The sequence below is a fragment of the Scyliorhinus canicula genome, chromosome 6, assembly GCF_902713615.1.
Source record: "Scyliorhinus canicula chromosome 6, sScyCan1.1, whole genome shotgun sequence".
Lineage (NCBI taxonomy): Eukaryota > Metazoa > Chordata > Chondrichthyes > Carcharhiniformes > Scyliorhinidae > Scyliorhinus > Scyliorhinus canicula.
This window is the reverse complement of record NC_052151.1, coordinates 67,582,043-67,601,887: the sequence shown is the minus strand read 5'-3', so window position 1 is coordinate 67,601,887 and position 19,845 is coordinate 67,582,043. Positions and strand designations below refer to the sequence as shown.

Below are 19,845 nucleotides of genomic sequence, written 5' to 3'. Positions count from 1 at the left end.
TTGAAAAGTCTCATCCGATCTTTTAATTCACCTGAGGGGGAAAACCGGCTTTAATTTAATGTCTCCTTGAAAGATGGCATCTTTGTGCTTGAACCTCCTGGAGTGAGACTTGAACTCTTGGCTATCTGATGCTGAGGTCAGCATGCTGACACATTTAGACAGAATTTAACCGTGAACTTTAGGAACCTGAAATTGGGCTAAGAAACGGGACCAATTTAGCTATTAACCTGGAGACAACTTCCTATCTGACTGCCTCGAGGTGTGCCGCCAAATTAAATACAGCGGGCAGGCTCTCAATGTGCCAGCTAAGTCACAGTGCTGGCAGCTCTGAATCCTCACAGTGGCATCAAGAAGAGGGAGGCAGTGCTGCGGCAGCAAGGAGGGCAAGAAGCCTCAGAGAAATAAATAAGTAGTTAGACGTCAGATAGCCTGTGGTGCAGTGGGTATGTCCATCCCTGCCTATGACCTTTTTGGACCATAAGGCCTCCGTTAACTCAATGGCATGCCTCAGGGAGGCAGTCTCACAATATTACACAATAAATGGTAGAACTCTTGCGAGTACTGACAGGCAGAGAGATCTAGGCATGCACGTCCACCGAACACTGAAAGTGGCAACGCATGTGGATAAGGTGGTCAAGAAAGCATACAGCATGCTGGCCTTCATCGGTCGGGGCATTGAATATAAAAATTGGCAAGTCATGTTGCCGCTGTACAGGACCTGAGTTAGGCCTCATTTGGAATATTGTGTACAATCCTGGTCACCACACTACCAGAAGGATTTGGATGCTTTGGAGAGGGTACAGAAGTGGTTTACTAGGATGTTGCCTGCTATGGAGGGCATTATCTATGAGGAGAGGTTAGATGAACTCAGTCTGTTCTCACTGGAATGACGGAGCTTGAGAGGCGACCTGATAAGAGATCTACAAGATTATGAGTGGCATGGACAGAGTAGATAATCAGATGCTCGTTCCGAGGGTTGGAGAGCCGAGTACTAGGGGACATGGGTTTAAAGTGCGTGGGGAAAGGTTTAGAACTGATGTGCAAGGCAAGCCTTTTACACAGAGGGTGGTAAATGTATGGAACGCGCTGCCTGGACAGGTGGTGGGAGCAGGTACGGGACATCTAGGCAAAAATATGAATAGGGTGGGAATGGAAGGATACGGACTCTAAGTGCATATGGTTTTAGTTTAGGCAGGTACCATGGTCAGCGCAGGCTTGGAGGGCCGAAGGGCCTGTTCCTGTGCTATATTTTTTTTGTTCTTTGTCTCCACGAAGCTGGCGGTCTCCCCGTAGCTGTGGGGAACTGCTCCCTGTCGGCAGGATGATAGTGGATCCAAGGAATAGGCTGTAATTATTTAAATTAATTACATGTAGTAATAATAATAATCTTTATTGTCACAAGTAGGCTTACATTAACACTGCAATGAAGTTACTGTGAAGTGACCCTAGCCGCCACATTCTGGCGCCTGTTCGGGTACACCAGGGGTGGGCAAACTTTTCCGTGCAAGGGCCACATTCAGAAATTCACAATTTTAAAGGGCCGCATAGTATATTAAGTAAAATAATTAATATTTAAAATAGCCAAAATAAAAGGTTTGTAAAAGAAAAAAAAAAGCAATTAATTTTTATTAATTAATATTTTAAAGTAGAAACTTCACATGAAACACATGTTGTGCCGAGCAATGATCACCCTACTCAAGTCAACGTATCCACCCTATACCAGTAACCCAACAGCCCCCCCATTAACCTTAAAATAAAAAATAAAAAATTAAAAAAAAATTTTTTTTTTTTTAGTGACTTGATCTTGGTGGGCCGCATAAACACCTTTGGCGGGCCGCAGTTTGCCCACCCCTGGGGTACACGGAGGGAGAATTCAGAATGTCCAAATTACCTAACTGCACGTCTTTCGGGACTTGTGGGAGGAAACCGGAGCACCCGGAGGAAACCCACGCAGCCACAGGGAGAAGGTGCAGACTCCACACAGACACTGATCTGTATGGCGGGCAGCTGCTCCTCATGCAAACCCACTGCTAGTGGCAGACTGAAATGTTGTCTAAACATCTCGATGCTATTGATGGACGAGAAGACTTAATAAGTTCCTAAATCAATTCTATGGGCTCTAATTTCTATATGTAGATTTTTCTACCCGTCTATTTTTTGAAACGCTTGAAAATTGGGTGAAAAATGTTTACTCGTGATTCCAGTTATTAATAGGCTTTGTTTCTGTCAATGTTTGTAGGTATTCCCAGCCCCTCCATGAAGAAATTGCTCTTCATAAACACCTCAAGCACAAGAACATTGTACAATACCTGGGCTCTATTAGTGAAAACGGTTTCATTAAGATCTTTATGGAGCAGGTTCCTGGAGGTAAGTTTGTTTATATTCCATTCAACATGTAGTTAAATGGAAGTCCAGACTCTAGGGGCGGGATTCTCCCGTACCCGGCGCGGTGGGGGGTCCCGGCGGGGCGGAGTGGCGTGAACCACTCCGGCGTCAGGCCACCCCAAAGGTGCGGAATCCTCCGCACCTTCTGGGGCTAGGCCCGCCCCGGAGTGGTTGCCACCCTGCCGGCTGGCGCGATAGGGGCCTGGCGACACGCAACCCGGTGCCGAAGCCCCCCCCCCCCCCCCCCCCCCCCCCCCCCCCCCCCCCCGCTCCCGGGCTACTCTAATCTCTAATTTATGGCGGCAGGACCGGCTACAGGCGGGCACGACTTCGGCCCATTGAATCGCGCTGGACCCCGCCATTCTCCGAGGCGGGCGGCGCGACTCACGCCGGGCCGGTGTTTGGGGGGGCGGGATTCACGCTGATCCCTGGCGATTCTCCCACCCGGCCGGGGGGGGGGGGGGGGGTCGGAGAATCCCACCCTAGGTCCATCCTGGGTTTTGGAAAGTTTTGAATGAGCAGAAATAATATATGAATGTTTGCATTTCATTTCATAAATATTTTAAGTCACCTTCACATGTGTGAAACATAAAAGATGAATTTCTATGTAACACTTTAAAGCTGTCTGTAATAAAGTAACCTTTATTGTAAATTTTTTGAGAGGATGTGGCTTCTGTCTTGATTTAAGACAATTATGTAGTTAACTTTTCTGACTGATCACTTGTGTACTTCGGGTTGGTGTAGATATTTGAACCATGTTTCATCACAGATCAAGGTTTTTTTATGGACAATTGGAGTTCAAATGTTTGGTTCTATCCATTTAGAAATCAACAATGCATTCTGGTTGACATGTTTATGTCGGATAGCTCAGTTAGTAGGCATCAAAGAATGACTAACAATACGTAAAAAGAGGGAGGAATTTTGTGAGAAAGCTAGCTTGAAAGAGTAACTAAAGCAAGCGTTGGTCCCCCAGATAGTGACACTGGGGAATCGATGATTGAAAGTAAGGAAATTGCCGAGGTCTTGAGCAGTTATTTGGTGTTTGTCTTCACTGTACAAAACTTGGCCTGGATTTTTCACCTGTCGGGCGCGTTTACTCAGCGAGCTCAGAAGCAAACGTGAAGCGCACTTCAGGCCGCACTGGGCCCTTGCTTGACTGGCCAATTAACAGCCAGCCGGCGGGAGAGACCCACTCTGAAAGGCTGAGCACAGCAGAGGAGAGTGATTACATAGAATTTACAGTGCAAAAGGAGGCCATTCGGCCCATCGAGTCTGCACCGGCTCCTGGAAAGAACACCCTACCCAAGGTTGACACGTCCACCCTATCCCCATAACCCAGTAACCCCACCCAACACTAAGGGCAATTCTGGACACTAAGGGCAATCCACCTAACCTGCACATCTTTGGACTGTGGGAGGAAACCGGAGCGCCCGGAGGAAACCCACGCACACACGGGGAGAACGTGCAGACTCCGCACAGACAGTGACCCAAGCCGGAATCGAACCTGGGACCCTGGAGCTGTGAAGCGATTGTGCTATCCACAATGCTACCGTGCTGCCGCAGTGGGAAGAGAGTGGGCACTATGAGAGAAGTGATGGTGTTGTAGGTGTTTTCATCGAAGGCTGACAACTGCATAAGTTTCCAATGATATTTGGACCAAAAATGCTGCAAGCTCTCTGCAGCATGCAGAATTAAGCATCTGGCAGCATAACACCTCAACCCTCAAACATTTTTATTATTTTATTTCATCCGGACATTTTATCCCACCCTGGATCTGCAGCAGCAAAAACCTGTACACCGCCTGCCCAAATATCCCATGTGTTAAGCGTAAAAAGCCATGGCCCACGCAAAGATGGGGCCAATTGCATGTTTAATAAGCTTAATGCCCAAAGTAAGGAAGTTTTACTGCAGCTGTATAGGGCCTTATTAAGGTTATTCATGAAGGCCAAGCCTTTACAACCTTGCCCCTCACCTCAGGTGTGGTGATACTCGGGTTTAATCACCACCAGTTAGCTCTCTCCCTCAAAGGGGAAAGCAGCCTATATCCTCTGGTACTATGGCGACTTTACTTTACCCAGTGAGATCACATCTGGGGTATTGGGTCTAGTTTTAGTCTTATTTGGAAAAGGGTATGATTGCATCAGAGACAGTTGAGAGGAAGTTCACTCATGATTGAAGAGCTTATCTTTTTAGAAAAGTTAAACAAGTAAGGCCTATATCCATTAGAGTTTAGAAGAATGAGAGGTGATTTTATTGAAACAAATACGATCCTGACGGTAAAAGCAAATTACTGCTGGAATCAGAAGCAAAAACAGAAAATTCTGGACAATCGCAGCAGGTCTGACAGCATCTGTGGAGAGAGGAGGGAGCTAATATTTCAAGCCTGGATGACTCTTTGTTTGTGTATAATGTTTGTGTGTCAAAGCTCTTGAGGGGTCTCGACAGGGTGGACACCGGGGAGGGTGCTTCGTCATGTGGAGGAGACTAGAACTGGGGGACACTTCAAAATAAGAGGTCTCTCTTTTAAGATGGCATCAGGAGACATTTTGTCTCTTGCAGGGTCTTAATTTTGTGCAATTTTCTCCCTCAGAAAGCATTGGAGGCACGATCAATTAACTTATTCAAGGCTGCATTAGATTTTTGATAGGCGAAGGATACCAGGGTTATGGGAAGGCGAACAGGAAAGTGGAGTTGCGATCACATTGAATGGGGGAGCAGGTTCGAAGGGCGGAATGACCTCATTCTACTCCTAAATCCTATGTTCCTATATCTGGTCATCAAGTCAGAAACTTGATATTTCCAGGTCCTAGTCCAGAACTTGAATATGTTGACATTTAAATACCTTACTGAGTGTTCTACAACTAATGGGCCCTGTCTTGTAAGGCAATGTAAAGGCCCATTCATGTTATTTGAAGAGCAAGGAGATCTCTTGGCATCATGCCTAACATTCTTCCCTCGAGAAACGCTTCCAAAATATAATTTAGCTTGGCATTCATTATAGGACTTTGCTATTTGCAAACTTGCTGCTATCCTTTCCTACAAAAAAAAGTGATCACGTTTCAAAATTTGAACGTCTTGAGAATTTGGGGCGGCACTATACGGGAATGTGTTACTTTCCCTTTTTCTGCATTCATGCAAATGCTTTTAGTGTGAATTACTAGCTGAAATTTAGGGAATTTAGCTTTGCTAATCCTTAATCAGAGGGACAGACTTAATCATATTTGGTGCATAATCTGGGAGAATTGAAGTATGCACCATAGGATGGCACAGTGGGTAGCACTGCTGCCTCCCGCCGCCGAGGACCTGGATTCGATCCCAGCCCCGGGTCACTGTCTGTGTGGTGTTTAGGTGGAGTGGCCACGCTAAATTGCCCTTAATTGGAATAAAGTAAGTGGGTGCTCTAAATTTATTTATTTATTTTTTAAAATATATGCACCATTAATTTCCACAAGCGTTCCCTTAATCATCTATTGTAACTTCAGCTGAAATTCTGCAGAAACCCTTGAGAAACAGCGTAAGCAGTCAATAAACCATTTGTTTCATTGTTTCCGCAGATCTTGCATTCAAGTTATGCCATGTAATTGGGAGAACCCCCACGGAAATTCACCCTCATAATGTTTGTCGAGACTAAAGCGGACATTTTTACTGATCTGTTGTTTTTGTTTATTTGTGTGAATGAACAGGCAGCCTTTCTGCCCTCTTACGATCAAAATGGGGTCCCTTGAAGGATAATGAACAAACCATTGGATTTTATACCAAACAGATACTGGAAGGATTGAAATACCTTCATGACAATCAAATAGCTCATCGAGATATAAAGGTATACTATGATCAAAGAGCATTCTCTTCCTGAATATATATGAATTGTTTTCAGTTTTGAATGACTGTGTGTCTCTTTTTCTCAATTGGGAGACGGGCAGATGGATACAGTGGGTTAGCACGATCTAATTCATTTTGGGACCTGTGATTGAGTACAGCCCAGATTGTTAACATTTGAATGCAAGCTCAGTTTGGAGAGTCACAAAAGTTTTCTCACCAAGCAGGGGCCTACCATGCAAGAGCTCCCAAAATTGGCATTCCAACTCGAGTACTATTGTAGAGGGGAGTGGAAGCTTGGGTAGTGAGTGTTTTTCTAAAGTTCTGAAGAAAGATTTTGGCCAAGAGTAGATATGGAAGAGTTGAAATGTGGAAAGGATTTGATAGAGTATAAACAGAGAGACTATTTCCTCTGGTGGTGGTATCAAGAACACGGAGGGTGGGTGGGAGGCGGTATTTGCACTATGTTAATATTTTCCTTGTTATGTACATTGTTGATTTTGTTGTTGTTACAATGACAAAGGAATACCTCAATAAAATGTTTATTTTTTTAAAAAGAACACGGAGGGCATAATTTTCCAGCAACAAGATCACTCACTGGAAATATTGGAGTCAATGAGGAGCCCCGAAAAGATGAATTAAAAGTAGTTTATTTCCTACTCGCAGCTAGGAAACAAAGCAGCATTCCCAAGTCCCAGCCGGGACCATCCTGAGATGCCAGCTCCTTCCTGGGCTGGCTTTTATCTTGGGGAATTAACAAGCCCGCTGTTGTCCATCCACCCCTTAGAGGGGGGGAGCATACACTCCACGGGAGATGGATCGAGTCGTCCCCGTGGGGGTGATAACAGGAAGGAACTTTTAATTTTTCCCAATAGTGAAACGGCCAATATCAGCCTGTTATACACCTCACCCAATTTCCCTTCCAATGGACTGCAGATCTGATATTGCCTACTTTCCCCATCACCTAAAGTTTAAAAATATCCTCACTATCACGAGCACAAAAACAACGGTGCCAGCCAGCTTCCATTCACTCACATCTCCTGGAGCGACAAGGTGAAGCTCTGAGCCTGTTCTGAGTTGGGAAACGAGGTCAAGGCTGCCAGGAAATGGGAACAGTCTGCTCACCCAGTTCGCATATCAGTTCTGGCTGCTAACTTGTTTTTAAAAATAAATCGTACAACTGGCTTTGTTGTCAGAATAGCCCATTAAACTCCTTCAATTTGCAACAGAAACACCACATCCAAACCTTTCAATTGGTTCACTCTCCACAGAGTAACAGGTGGTACTCCTGGAAAATGGAACAAAATCTGTTTTGTGCATAATGCAAAATATTCCAGTTTCAGTATAACTTGGCGTGGATATTTTAAGACCTTTACCATTTTAAGGACACACTGAGTAGAGACCCACCCAAAAAACAGTTGCAACTTTAAAAGTTAATATTTTTATAGTATGTTGCTGTGAATAAAAATGAGACAGTCAGATATTTTTTAAAATGTGTTTGTTCTGAGCCTGAATTGGTAGTGAGCTGATTGTTATTGATTCTTAGATGAGCATTTTTTAGCACCAAGTTTTACTATTTGGAATATTGGCAACAGAAGTGGTGCCTGTCTGGGAACCTGACCGTGTGACATATATTCCCTTATCTCTTGTCCTTGTCTAACTGTAGAAGGACAACTTGTACTGTGGACTCTCTTCCATTGGAAAATTGGCAGAAGGTGGCCAAGTTCCTTCAACTCTGGAACTTTATTAACTCTAGCTACCTTTTTGAGCTCCAATTCCATTCAGTATTCTCTTGGTCCTTTATCTGTTGTTGTTAACCCACAGGGTCATCTTTAATTCCCCACAAGATGCTTTCTCCTCATTTTCTGAAATCTTAATTCTCCAGCGAGTGAGTTTGGCATCTCTAACTTTAAGCACGTAATGGGCAAAACTCTCCACCTCGCGACACCGCAAGTGTGAGCCTGTTCGGACTAAATTGAAGTCCGTGCCCGCTGTCGATTTGGACGCATGCTCCGGTTCCTCCTTGGTGACGATAATGAGATTTGCCCCACGCTGGTGGCGGCATGCAAAACCAGCATTTGCGTTCATTTAAATGTGAATTGTGCGTTTGACCCACTGTTCTCCGGAGGCCTCCACTCCACGATGCTCCGTACTCCTCAGACACAGGCCATGCAGGTGTGGTTTCCTACAGGTGTTTATAAAAGGGGACTGGGCACCATGGCTCTGAGGGTGAGAGGAAAACTTCAAAATTGTTACGCTTGCTGGGGGTTGGCTGACAGGGCCAGAGAGAGGAGCAGGGAGAAACCTGGTGACAGCTCTGTGGATTTGGGGTGACCCCTCAGGATCAGCCTGGCTCAGGCTGCCATTGTTGCAGTATTTGTTTTAAACGCACCCATTATGTATAAGTTGCAGACCCCTGGCTGCTCACTCTGCTGACTGCTCACTGTGTCCTGTAAATGTTCACAGAATCTGTGGTCATTTGGGAGGCCGCCCAGGCCATCCCTCTAGAAACCCACAGACCCCAGCTGACCCATAACAGGATGAGTGTGGCCAAGTTCAATCAGTGACACATCAGGTGCTGCCCACTCTTCAGTGCACTCATCAGAAGTGCAGCCTCACTGCAGGGGGACAGCAGAACTCACCCCAACAAAGGACACATGCACCGTGATCTTTGGAACCCTCCTTGGCACACAGCCCTTCCTCAGGGCAGAGGCCTCACCAGCTAGCCCACTCCACAGGACCACCAGTTGTCTCCAAGCCTTGCCTGTCAATAGCACTCCTGCTCCCATCTACCCTGCCCCCCAGGCAGATTGTCACATCCAGAACCCACATCACACTGTAGTTAAGCTTTCAGCAGATGCGCAATTTCCTCACTCATCCCCATCTGTAGGACCTTCCTACACACAAGCTTTTAAGCCTGGCGTGACACTCTCCTTGGCGCAGGTTTCATCCTACTGGGTGACCCACCCAGTGAGAACACCCAGAGTAGACTGCACTGGGGAGACAGGAATGAACTTCGTAGTACAGCCAGGAATGCGTGCTATCTACCTGCCCTCAGCTGCCGTTGCAGAGGCTGGAGGCATAGGGCCTGATCGGGGAGGACCCTGCACAAGTGGAGCCCGTCCCAAAAGAGCAGGGCCAGTCGATGAGGCTACAGACCTGGCTATCCAACAGGCAGAGGGGATGTGATGGAGGCGTCGCATCAGGCCATGTTTATACCATCGGCACCTCCTCTTCGAGGACCTGCACATCATGTGTGTTGCCCGGATATCTGGTGCAGATGTGCATGCAGTGCAGCTTGTAGTCACACATCAATTCTACATTCGGGGAATGGAAGCCCTTCCAATTGAAGGGCTCCCCTTGATGAGCCGCTCGGCTCCATATATTAGGAACCTGGAGTGTTTTCCTCTGTTTTACTTACTGGTGGTACAGGCACAGGAACACTGCAAGTGCTCACTTTTCTGTCTGCGTAGTTTTCCTTCTCTGACATTATTTTCTCCCTCATCTATACCTTGCTGAATACCTGCCACCCAGTTCACTCTTCACAAGCATTGAGATCTTTCGAGTAAATTAATACGGAATTTGAAGAAATTGTGACTCCCTAAAATTTCAAATCCAAAGGGGGAAAGAATTTGAAGACAAATTGGGCAATTCAACAAATCTAATGCTTCTTTATCACAAATTCACGTGAGGATTTTTTGATTACTATCACATGATTTTAACTCTAGGTTGGCAGTACTGCTCACAGAAGTTAATTCCGAATTGTAAGGGCTTTCTTTTCATTTGTATCAAAAAATATAAATTATTTCCCCAGGGCGATAATGTGCTGATAAACACCTACAGTGGAATCTTGAAAATATCAGATTTTGGTACCTCAAAAAGACTTGCAGGGATCAATCCATGTGCGGAGACATTCACAGGTATGAAGCATTCGTAGTTATGAAGCATTGAAACGGTATTTTCATGTAGCACGAGTGTAATTATCAAAAATGTCAAAGCAGTCTTTTTTCAAGTACGAGTTGGGAGAAGAATGAGGGAGTGAAACACTCATTTAGAAACTGCTGTTAAAGGTGACATGCTGTATTTTTTAAAGTAGGGTTATACCACAGAATTGAGATGCTATCACTGTGAAGTGTGCCTCATCAACATCCTGCCTGTATTCACAAAACGCACAGTGTGAAATGTTAAGGTTTAGAATTATTTTTAAAATTTGTCCCATTACAATCTACATACAGCATATTTTTTAAAAATATATTTAAATTCTCCTTTTTCACATTTTCTCCCGAATTTACACCCACCAACAATAAACAATAATCAGCAACAGATATGTCAATCCCCATATCAATAACAACGATCCCATCCTCCCACCAACCCCCAAACATCAGCCCGCATGTTTACAGAAACAAATGACAAAAAGAATCGGGGATTACCCATAGTCATCCTTAATATACACAGCCCCCCTCCCACCCACCCCCCCCCCCAACTAATGTTCGATGTTATCCAGTTCTTGAAAGTGCATAATATATAATGCCCATGACTTGTAGAACCCCTCTGAGCTTCCCCTCAGTTCAAACGTAACCTTCTCAAGGGTCAAGTATTCCAACAAGTCCCCTCCGCCATGCCAGGGCTCAGGGTGGAGAGGCTGCTTTCCATCCCAGACCAAAACATATGAACGTGATTAGCGGGCCCCCTGCAACGCTCACATACATCTTCTACTCCTTCAAAGAATCAGCTCATCCTCACCCTCATGAGGTGTGCTCTATATACCACCTTCAGCTGTATAAGCTCCAACCTTGCACATGAGGTGGAGGCATTTACTCTCCGGAGCACCTCACACCAGACCCCCTCCTCTATAACCTCTCCCAACTCTTCCTCCCACTTTGCTTTGATCCCTTCCAGTGGTGCCTTATCCTCGTCCAAAATAGCTCCGTACACCGCAAACACTACCCCCTTCTCCAGCCCCCTTGTCGTCAGCACCTCCTCCAGCAGTGTGGAGGCCAGTTCCTCCGGAAAGCTTTGTATCTCTTTCCTAGCAAAATCTCGAACCTGCATGTATCTAAACATTTCTCCCTGATCCAGCCCATACTTCGCTTCCAGCTCCTTCAATCCTGCAAACCGACCCCTAAGAAACAAATCTTTTAGCGTCTGAATCCCCTTCTCTTCCCATTTCCGAAAACTTCCATCCCACTTCCCTGGCTCAAATCTGTGGTTGCCCCGAATCGGCATTTCCCTTGACCCTTCCCCCAACCCGAAGTGTTGGCGAAACTGCTTCCAGATTTTCAATGAAGCTATTATTACCGGACTCCTATCGGGAGCGGCGCTGTTGCTAGTGCTTTCAGTCCCGACCCCCTGCACAAACTCTCCTCTATTCTGACCCACTGGGAATCAACCCCTCTGACCCAGCTCCGCACCTTCTCCACATTCGCCGCCCAGTAGTAGTACATCAGGTTCGGGAGACCCAAACCCCCTGCCTGCCTTCCCCTCTGTAGCAGCACCTTTCTCACCCTGGCCACCTTTCCTCCCCATATGAACGAGGTAATCCTTCCCTAAATCTCCCTGAAAAAAGCCTTTGGCAGGAAAATCGGTAGGCATTGAAAAATAAACAGAAGTCGCGGCAACACATGCATTTTAACCGCTTGTACCCGACCTGCCAGTGACAGAGGGAGACCATCCCACCTTGCCAGATCAGCTTTCACTCTCCCCACCAAACTAGTGATGTTGTACCTGCACATCCTCCCCATGACTGCGTGGGTTTCCTCCGGGTACTCCGGTTTCCTCCCACAGTCCAAAGATGTGCAGGTTGGGTGGATTGGCCATGACAAATTGTCCAAAATTCTATGATTAACCTAGGACAAAAGTTCGGCGCAACATCGTGGGCCGAAGGGCCTGTTCTGTGCTGTGCTGTATTTCTCTATCAGTCCCGGGCAACCTGCACCCCCAGATACCTAAAGTCAGTCCCTGCCCCCACCCCCAGCCGGGTACCACAAAATACTCACTCTTGTCCAGGTTCAGCTTGTACCCTGAGAAAGACCCAAATACTTGCAGTAGCTCCAATATTCCTCCTAACGACGCACTCAGTTCCGACACATACAGCAGCAAGTCGTCGGCATATAAGGACACCCTATGCTCTATCTCCCCCCACCCCGCACTATTCCTTTCCATGCTCCCGAACTTCTTAATGCGATGGCCAATGGCTCAATCGCAAGTGCAAACAGCAGGGGGACATAGGACATCCCTGCCTAGTCCCACGGTGGAGAGAAAAGTATCTCGAGCTGATATTGTTTGTGCGGACACTCGCCTTCGGCTTCTTGTATAATAGCTTTACCCAGTTCACAAATCTTGGTCCAATCCCAAACTGCTCCAGAACTGCCATCAGGTACCCCCCATTCTACCCGGTCAGTGCTTTCTTGGCATCCAATGCCACAACCACCTCTGTTTCTTTCCCTTCCGCCGGTGCCATAACAACGTTCAAAACCCTCCTAATGTTATACAGCATATTATTTTGATTATATACTACTGTCCTGCAGGTGAGTTCGGTTTGCATCTTCAGTAGCTCAATGTGAATGGATCGTTAGAAAATCCCACCTATTTGGCTTGGGAGTGAAATAAATCATCTTGATATGAACCTAGCCGAACCCAAGGCTAACCTCAGTAGCCCGAGAAACATGTTTAATAATGTGACCTACATTTATCCTGCAAATATAATTTATTTGTGTTTTTTTTTTAAAAATCCAATTAAGGGGCAATTTAGCGCGACCAGCCCTGTACAACGTTTGGGCTGTGGGGGTGAGACCCCAAGCAGACATGGGGAGAATGTGCAAACTCCACACAGACCGTGACCTGAGGCCGGGATTGAACCCAGGTCCTCAGCGCCATGAGAAGCAGTGCTAGCCACTGTGTCGCCCCTCAAATATAATTTTTACTAAATTATATTGTTGGATTATTCATTCAATATACAGATGTACTGGAGAATGTCAGTTGCTTAAACTCTAATAACTCTGGCAGAACATACATGCTACTTGCGGGGGGCAATTTGCGTTTTCCAAAAATGCTTCTAGATTTCAAGGTGCACGAACAGTTTTTGAGAGGACAGCAGCAACATTTCGGACATTCTGTCTGTATCTGCTGATATCCTTAAACCTGCATTTATTGACCTACTCACTACTCCCTGATGTTCATTTCATATATTACAAACAGGAGGGGGATTAACATAACCAGATCTAATTTCTCCTCTTAATGTAAACAGTAAGATGTTTTGATTTGTTTCCCACTTAATGGGTGGTGGCTCATTTCCCCAGCCCCTCAGTTTTTGTGCAATTCAATTTTCTATTAATTTTTTAAAAAAAATAATTTTTATTAAGATTTTCAAAAACATGTCAAAAACATAAAATAGCAAGAAGAAAACCGTATTAACAAGAACAAAAAGAAAAAACAAAATAACAGCCAAAACCAAACCCCCCCCCCCCCCCCCCCCCGGCCTATTTTTCTGCCAGGAATTCCAGGAAAGGCTGCCATCGCCTAAAGAACCCCTGTACTGATCCCCTCGGGGCAAATTTCACCCTCTCCAATTTGATGAACCCCGCCATATCATTGATCCAGGCCTCCACGCTTGGGGGCCTCGCATCCTTCCATTGAAGCAAAATCCTCCGCTGGGCTACTAGGGACGCAAAGGCCAGAACACTGGCCTCTTTCGCCTCCTGCACTCCCGGCTCCACTGCAACCCCAGAAATTGCGAGTCCCCAGCCTGGCTTGACCCTGGATCCTACCACCCTCGACACCGTCCTTGCTACCCCCTTCCAAAACTCCCCCAGCGCTGGGCATGCCCAAAACATATGGGCGCGGTTCGCTGGGCTCCCCGAGTACCTAGCACACCTGTCTTCGCCCCCGAAAAACCTACTCATCCTCGTCCCGGTCATGTGGGCCCTGTGCAGCACCTTGAACTGTATGAGGCTAAGCCTTGCACAGGAAGAGGAGGAATTCACTCTCTCCAGGGCATCCGCCCATGTCCCCTCCTCAATCTCCTCACCCAGCTCCTCTTCCCATTTACCCTTCAGCTCCCCCACCGAGGCCTCATCCACCAAATCCTCCCCCCTCCAACCCACACCCCTGAGAGCACCCTGTCCCGTACCCCACATGGGGGCAGCAGAGGGAACCCCTCCACCTGCCGCCTGGCAAAAGCCCTAACCTGCATGTACCTAAACATGTTCCCCCGGGGGTGCCCAAACTTCCCCTCTAACTCACCCAGGCTAACAAACCTCCCATCCACAAACAGGTCCCTCAATCTCCTAATACATACCCTGTGCCAGCAAAGAAACCCGCCATCGATGCTCCCTGGAACAAACCGGTGGTTCCCCTGTATCGCGGACTCCATTGAGACCCGCACCTCCCCCCTATGCCATCTCCATTGCCCCCAAATTTTGAGGGTAGCCACCACCACCGGGCTCGTGGTATACCTAGTTGGAGGGAGCAGCAACGGCGCCGTCACCAGCGCCTCCAGGCTCGTGTCCACGCAGGACGCCATCTCCATCCTCTTCCATGCTGCCCCTGCCCCGTCCATTACCCACTTAAGCGCCATCGCTGCGTTGGCAGCCCAATAGTACCCACAGAGATTGGGCAATGCCAGCCCCCCCTATCCCTGCCCCGCTCCAAACACACCCTTCTCACCCTCGGAGTCCCATGCGCCCATACAAATCCCGTAATACTGCTGTTGACCCTCCTAAAAAAGGGCTTCGGGATAAGGATGGGGAGGCACTGGAACAGGAACAAAAACCTCGGGAGCACTGTCATCTTGACGGACTGCACCCTGCCCACCAGCGGCAACATGTCCCATCTTTTAAACTCCTCCTCCATTTGCTCCACCAGCCTATTGAGGTTAAGTTTGTGAAGGGCCCCCCAGCTCCTAGCCACCTGGACTCCCAGGTACCGAAAGCGCCTACCTGCCCTTTTCAGTGGGAGCCTACCAATCCCTTCCTCTTGATCCCCCGGGTGCACGACGAACAGTTCACTCTTACCCAGGTTGAGCTTGTACCCAGAAAAGCCCCCAAATTCCCTAAGGATCTCCATCACCTCCGGCATTCCCCCCACTGGGTCCGCCACATATAGCAACAAGTCATCTGCGTATAATGACACTTGGTGCTCCTCCCCACCCCGCACCAGACCCCTCCAATTCCTCGACTCCCTCAATGCCATGGCCAGGGGCTCAATTGCCAGCACAAAGAGCAAGGGGGACAGGGGACACCTGGATCATAGCCACGTCCGCCTTCAGCCCCTTCAGGTGCGTAATAACCCGGGCCCGTTTGACTGGCCCATGCAGCCCCCTCACATTCCAAGTTATCAGCCGGATCAGAGGGCTCCCTGCCCCCCTCCCCTGCCGACTAGCCATAACCCGTCCCCTGCCCGCCCCAGGACAGCGCCCCTCGTTCGGCCCGTTCCCCATGGCGGCAAACTCCCCCCCTGCCCCCCCCCCCCCCCCCCCTGCATACTCCAGCTCCTTCCTGGCCATTTCAGCAGCAACCCAGTACCCCCCCCCCCCCCCCCAAGGCTAGGACCCCTCCCAGCCACGTTACTCCCTCCATAGTACTCCCATGAGCCAGCTAACTTCTGCTGACCCCGGCAGCTCCCGCCACACCTCCGATCCCTCCCAACGTGGTGCTACTCCTCCTCCCCCAGACCCTCCTCCTCCCCCTCCCGCTCTTGCGCGGAGAAAAAGCCCGCGCTTCTCAGCTCCGACCCCGCCCCCATCCACCCTCAGCGCGGGAAACAGAAGAAAAGCCCGCGCTTTCCCTCTGCCCGACCCCGCAAAAAGAAGCCAGCACCCCACCCGCCCCAGAAACAACACACAACCAGCTTAAAGCAGCATGAAACAGCATAAAACAAAGACCCTTCCCACCAAAGTTAACACAGTTATTTACAAACTCCTGACCCTCAGTCAGAGTCCAATTTCTCGGCACGTACAAAGGCCCACGCCTCCTCCGGGGACTCAAAATAAAAGTGCCGGTCCTTGTAGGTGACCCACAAACGCGCCGGCTGTAACATGCCAAACTTCACACTCTTTCTGTGGAGCACCGCCGTCGTCCGGTTGTACCCAGCCCTCCGCTTGGCCACCTCCGCACTCCATCCTGGTAGATCCACACTACCATGTTCTCCCACTTGCTGCTCCGCTCCTTCTTGGCCCACCTAAGCACACACTCTCGGTCAACGAACCGGTGGAACTGCACCAGCACCGCCCGTGGCGGCTCATTCGGCTTGGGCCTCCAGGCCAGTATTCTGTGGGCCCCTGGAAGAACCCAGCTCCCATCAGCGAGTTCAACAAAACAACCACATTGGCCCCCAGGTCTGACCCTTCCAGCCCCTCCGTGAGGCCCAGGATCCGCAAATTCTTCCGCCTCGACCGGTTCTCCATCTCCTCGAACCGCTCCTGCCAGTTCTTGTGGAGCGCCTCGTGCATCTCCACCTTTACCGCGAGGGCCGCGGCCTCATCCTCTCTTTCGGAGGCTTGTTGTCGGAGCTCCCGGATCTCCACCCCCTGGGCTGTCTGCGTCGCCAGCAGCTTGTCCGTATTCACCTTCAGCGAGTCTAGCGGCTCCATTTTTAGCTCCTGAAAACAGCGCTGGAGAGTCTCCTGCTGCACCTGCGCCCACTGCCTCCATTCCTCGAGGCCTCCGCCGGCCGCCATCTTGATTCTCTTCCCCTGCTTTTTTTTAGGCGCTGCCACCTCTATTCTGCTGGCCCCGCTCCTGGTCAAGACCATAGACCACTGGGGATCCGCTGCAGACACCTTCCCACGTCGGGAGCCGTCGAGCAAGTGCCGCTGGGGGGCCCTTAGAAGAGCCCAAAAATCCGTTCCTGGCGGGAGCTGCCGAACGTGCGGCTTAGCTCCGCATAGCCGCAACCGGAAGTCCTCAATTTTCTATTAATAAGCCACAGCAAACTCGAGATAGGATGAAATCGAAGGCTTAGTTTATTTGCAAGCACTCTGGATGGAGGATTCATAACATCACCTCCACACTCGGGTAGTAAGGAGAGGGATAGAGAAATGAAGGTCCTACAGTACGGAGACCAGAGAAAAACTAAATATTGATTCTCTTGAATTCCAGAATCGGAGTCCAGTGAAGCATTTCTTCACTGAGGTCAGCAGGCTGAAAGCCATTGTTGACTTCACAAGATGCTATATGTCAGTTTTGTGGACAATTGCACAGAACATCACTCAAAAGTAGGGTAAATGGGACCAGCCTGGCCAAAGGTCCTTTTGTGTGGCCTGCTAGTAAGATGTTAAACCGGCAGATTGAGCTGTACAGTTCAGCAAGGCAATATTACTTGTTCCACAAGTGCTAAGTCACATGATCCCTACTCCATCAGATCTTCACCAAAAAAAGTGTATCCATCGTCTGGAATTTGGCTGGGTCTCAAAGACTGCTAAATGTCCGAGCCATTGAGTTGAATGCTTGAGGAGCTGCTTATCTTACCAGACCCTCAGTCTCCTGATGGCAAACCTGGGCTATCGTATGCAAATTGCCTTTGTATAGCTCTCTTTGAAGTTGGGCTGTGCTGCCCCCAGATGATCGGTAGTGGATCTTCAAGGTGTGTGTTTTCCCTTCTTTGAAATATGGTGCAAGCTGATGAAAAGCCGAAAAGCTAGCGTGTATACTGATATAATCCTTTATAGATGTTAATAGTCACGTCATGAATGGAAGCATCATCTAACTCCAACATTGATATGCATGGCTCATATACCATTCATTTATGACTGTCATCCAGCCAGTCTTTCATATCAGTCCTCTATCTTTGGGATAGGATATCTGTCCAGCTTTGCTGCTTGGTTTACTGTTAATTTGGGGACCAGTTTAAATTGGTTGGCTGGACAGCTGGGGTTTGTGATGCAGAACAAGGTCAACAGCGTGGGTTCAACCCCTGTACTGGCTGAGGTTATTAATGAAGGCCCCGCTTTCTCAACCTTGACCCTCGCCTGAGGTGAGGTGATCCTCAGGTTAAATCACCACCAGTGATCAGCCCCTCAAAGGGGAAAGCAGCCTATGGTCATCTGGGACTATGGCGACAACTTTTTTACTGTTAATTTATAATCTCTGCGGATGTTGACTATTTTATCTGGTTTTACCACAGGCACCATGGGAGCTGCACATTCTGCAGACTGGACTGGCTGGATGATATTAACTCGTACTCTACTTTCTCTAGCAAAGCTTAGGGCACAGGTCAACGTTCATGTTAAAAAACATCCTGATGCTTCTGGATTACTTCATGCAGGCCCCCTACCTAAATTCTGAAAATTTCCAACTAGTTGAGCTTAATTTCTTTGAGCAAGTCATGGCTCATTAGGTTTGGTCCTTGGCCAGACACCACGATTAATGAAGTTGGGCAGATTGTTGCCCATAGCTCACGTGTTTTGGTCTTCCCCACTATCTTAATGGCCTCCCCCTGTGTAGGTAGCCAACCTAGTTAATGTGTTCGGCAAACTCACGAGGCTGTGAACCCCTTCTTGAAGACATCTGTAGGTCTGTTTCTCTACAAGTAGCAGACATTCCCATGTCTACTTCCATTCTTAATGGTCTGCCATTGACTAGTAACACCACTGTAATGGGGGCTAACTTGCCCATCTTCACATTATTCATCTGAAGAAATTCCGATCACTCGCAGCAGAAAAATCTTCTATGTACTAACGTTGAACTGTTCACTCTATTGTTACTAGGCAGGCTCTGCTTACTCTTGCATCTGTGCCTCAAATGGCCCTATCGGTGGCACATGAAGCATTGCATTCCACTTCCTTGAATCTGCAAATCTCTGGGGGGCGATTTCCCCCACACCTGTACTACTCTGTACTGATTTTTCTGAATCTTCAAACTCTGCAGCTTCTACATTTGTTTCTTGGTTTAAACTGGTGTCTTTGCTTTTGGCGCCACTGTTAACTGCAGCTTCCCACCCTAACTGGTGGGAAGCGCCATTCTGCGTGCTCTGAGGTTCCTGGGCACCCTTTCCGGTGCTCTCCATTGCTAATGCTATTTCCTTTTTTTTAATTATTCTCAATTTCTGCCAGCAACTTTCTCTGTATGACCTCGTCATTGGCTCCACAAACTAAGTGATCCATCATAGTGTTGTCCCAAAGTCATTTAGTTTTGTCCCAAAGTCAGTACTCTGCAATTTTCTTAAGCCTTGCTATGCAGATTGCAATGGTCTCCCTGGGGAATTGAAGTTAAATCGTTAAGAAATCAGAGGGCTTTGGGTGATAGTGCCCTTTCACCAAATCCACAAACCAGCTTGCTTTGGGTGCATTTGGGGATGATTTAGGGTTCCACATGCACTTAACAATATTACCGCCTTATTTCCCTCCTCCTGAACTCCAGTTTAACATAGAACAGTACAGCACAGTACAGGCCCTTCAGCCCACAATGTTGTGCTGCCCATTTATCCGAATCCAAGATCAACCGAACCTACATCCCTTCAATTTACTGCTGTCCATGTGCCTGTCCAAGAGTTACTTAAATGTCCCTAATGGCTCTGGCTCTACCATGCACCCGCCACTCTCTGTTTAAAGAACCTACCTCTGACATCTCACCTATACCTTCCTCTAATCACCTTAAAATTATGTCCCCCGTGAAGCCATTTCCGCCCTGGGAAAAAGTCTCTGGCTAT

The 19,845-nt window shown here is 48.0% G+C and overlaps 1 protein-coding gene across 2 annotated transcripts in view; it reads left to right on the top strand.

The window, feature by feature from the left end:
• Window positions 1-19,845, top strand: part of map3k5 (mitogen-activated protein kinase kinase kinase 5) — a 244,049-nt gene that overhangs the window by 122,288 nt on the left and 101,916 nt on the right. For both annotated transcript variants that reach the window (XR_005460938.1, XM_038799442.1), the window contains exons 16-18: window positions 2,240-2,367; window positions 6,069-6,205; window positions 10,016-10,121. Coding sequence is in view for 1 of the 2 variants with exons in the window: in XM_038799442.1 (XP_038655370.1) it covers window positions 2,240-2,367; window positions 6,069-6,205; window positions 10,016-10,121 (371 nt within the window). In the remaining variant the exon portion in view is untranslated. The remainder of the gene's footprint in view (window positions 1-2,239; window positions 2,368-6,068; window positions 6,206-10,015; window positions 10,122-19,845) is intronic.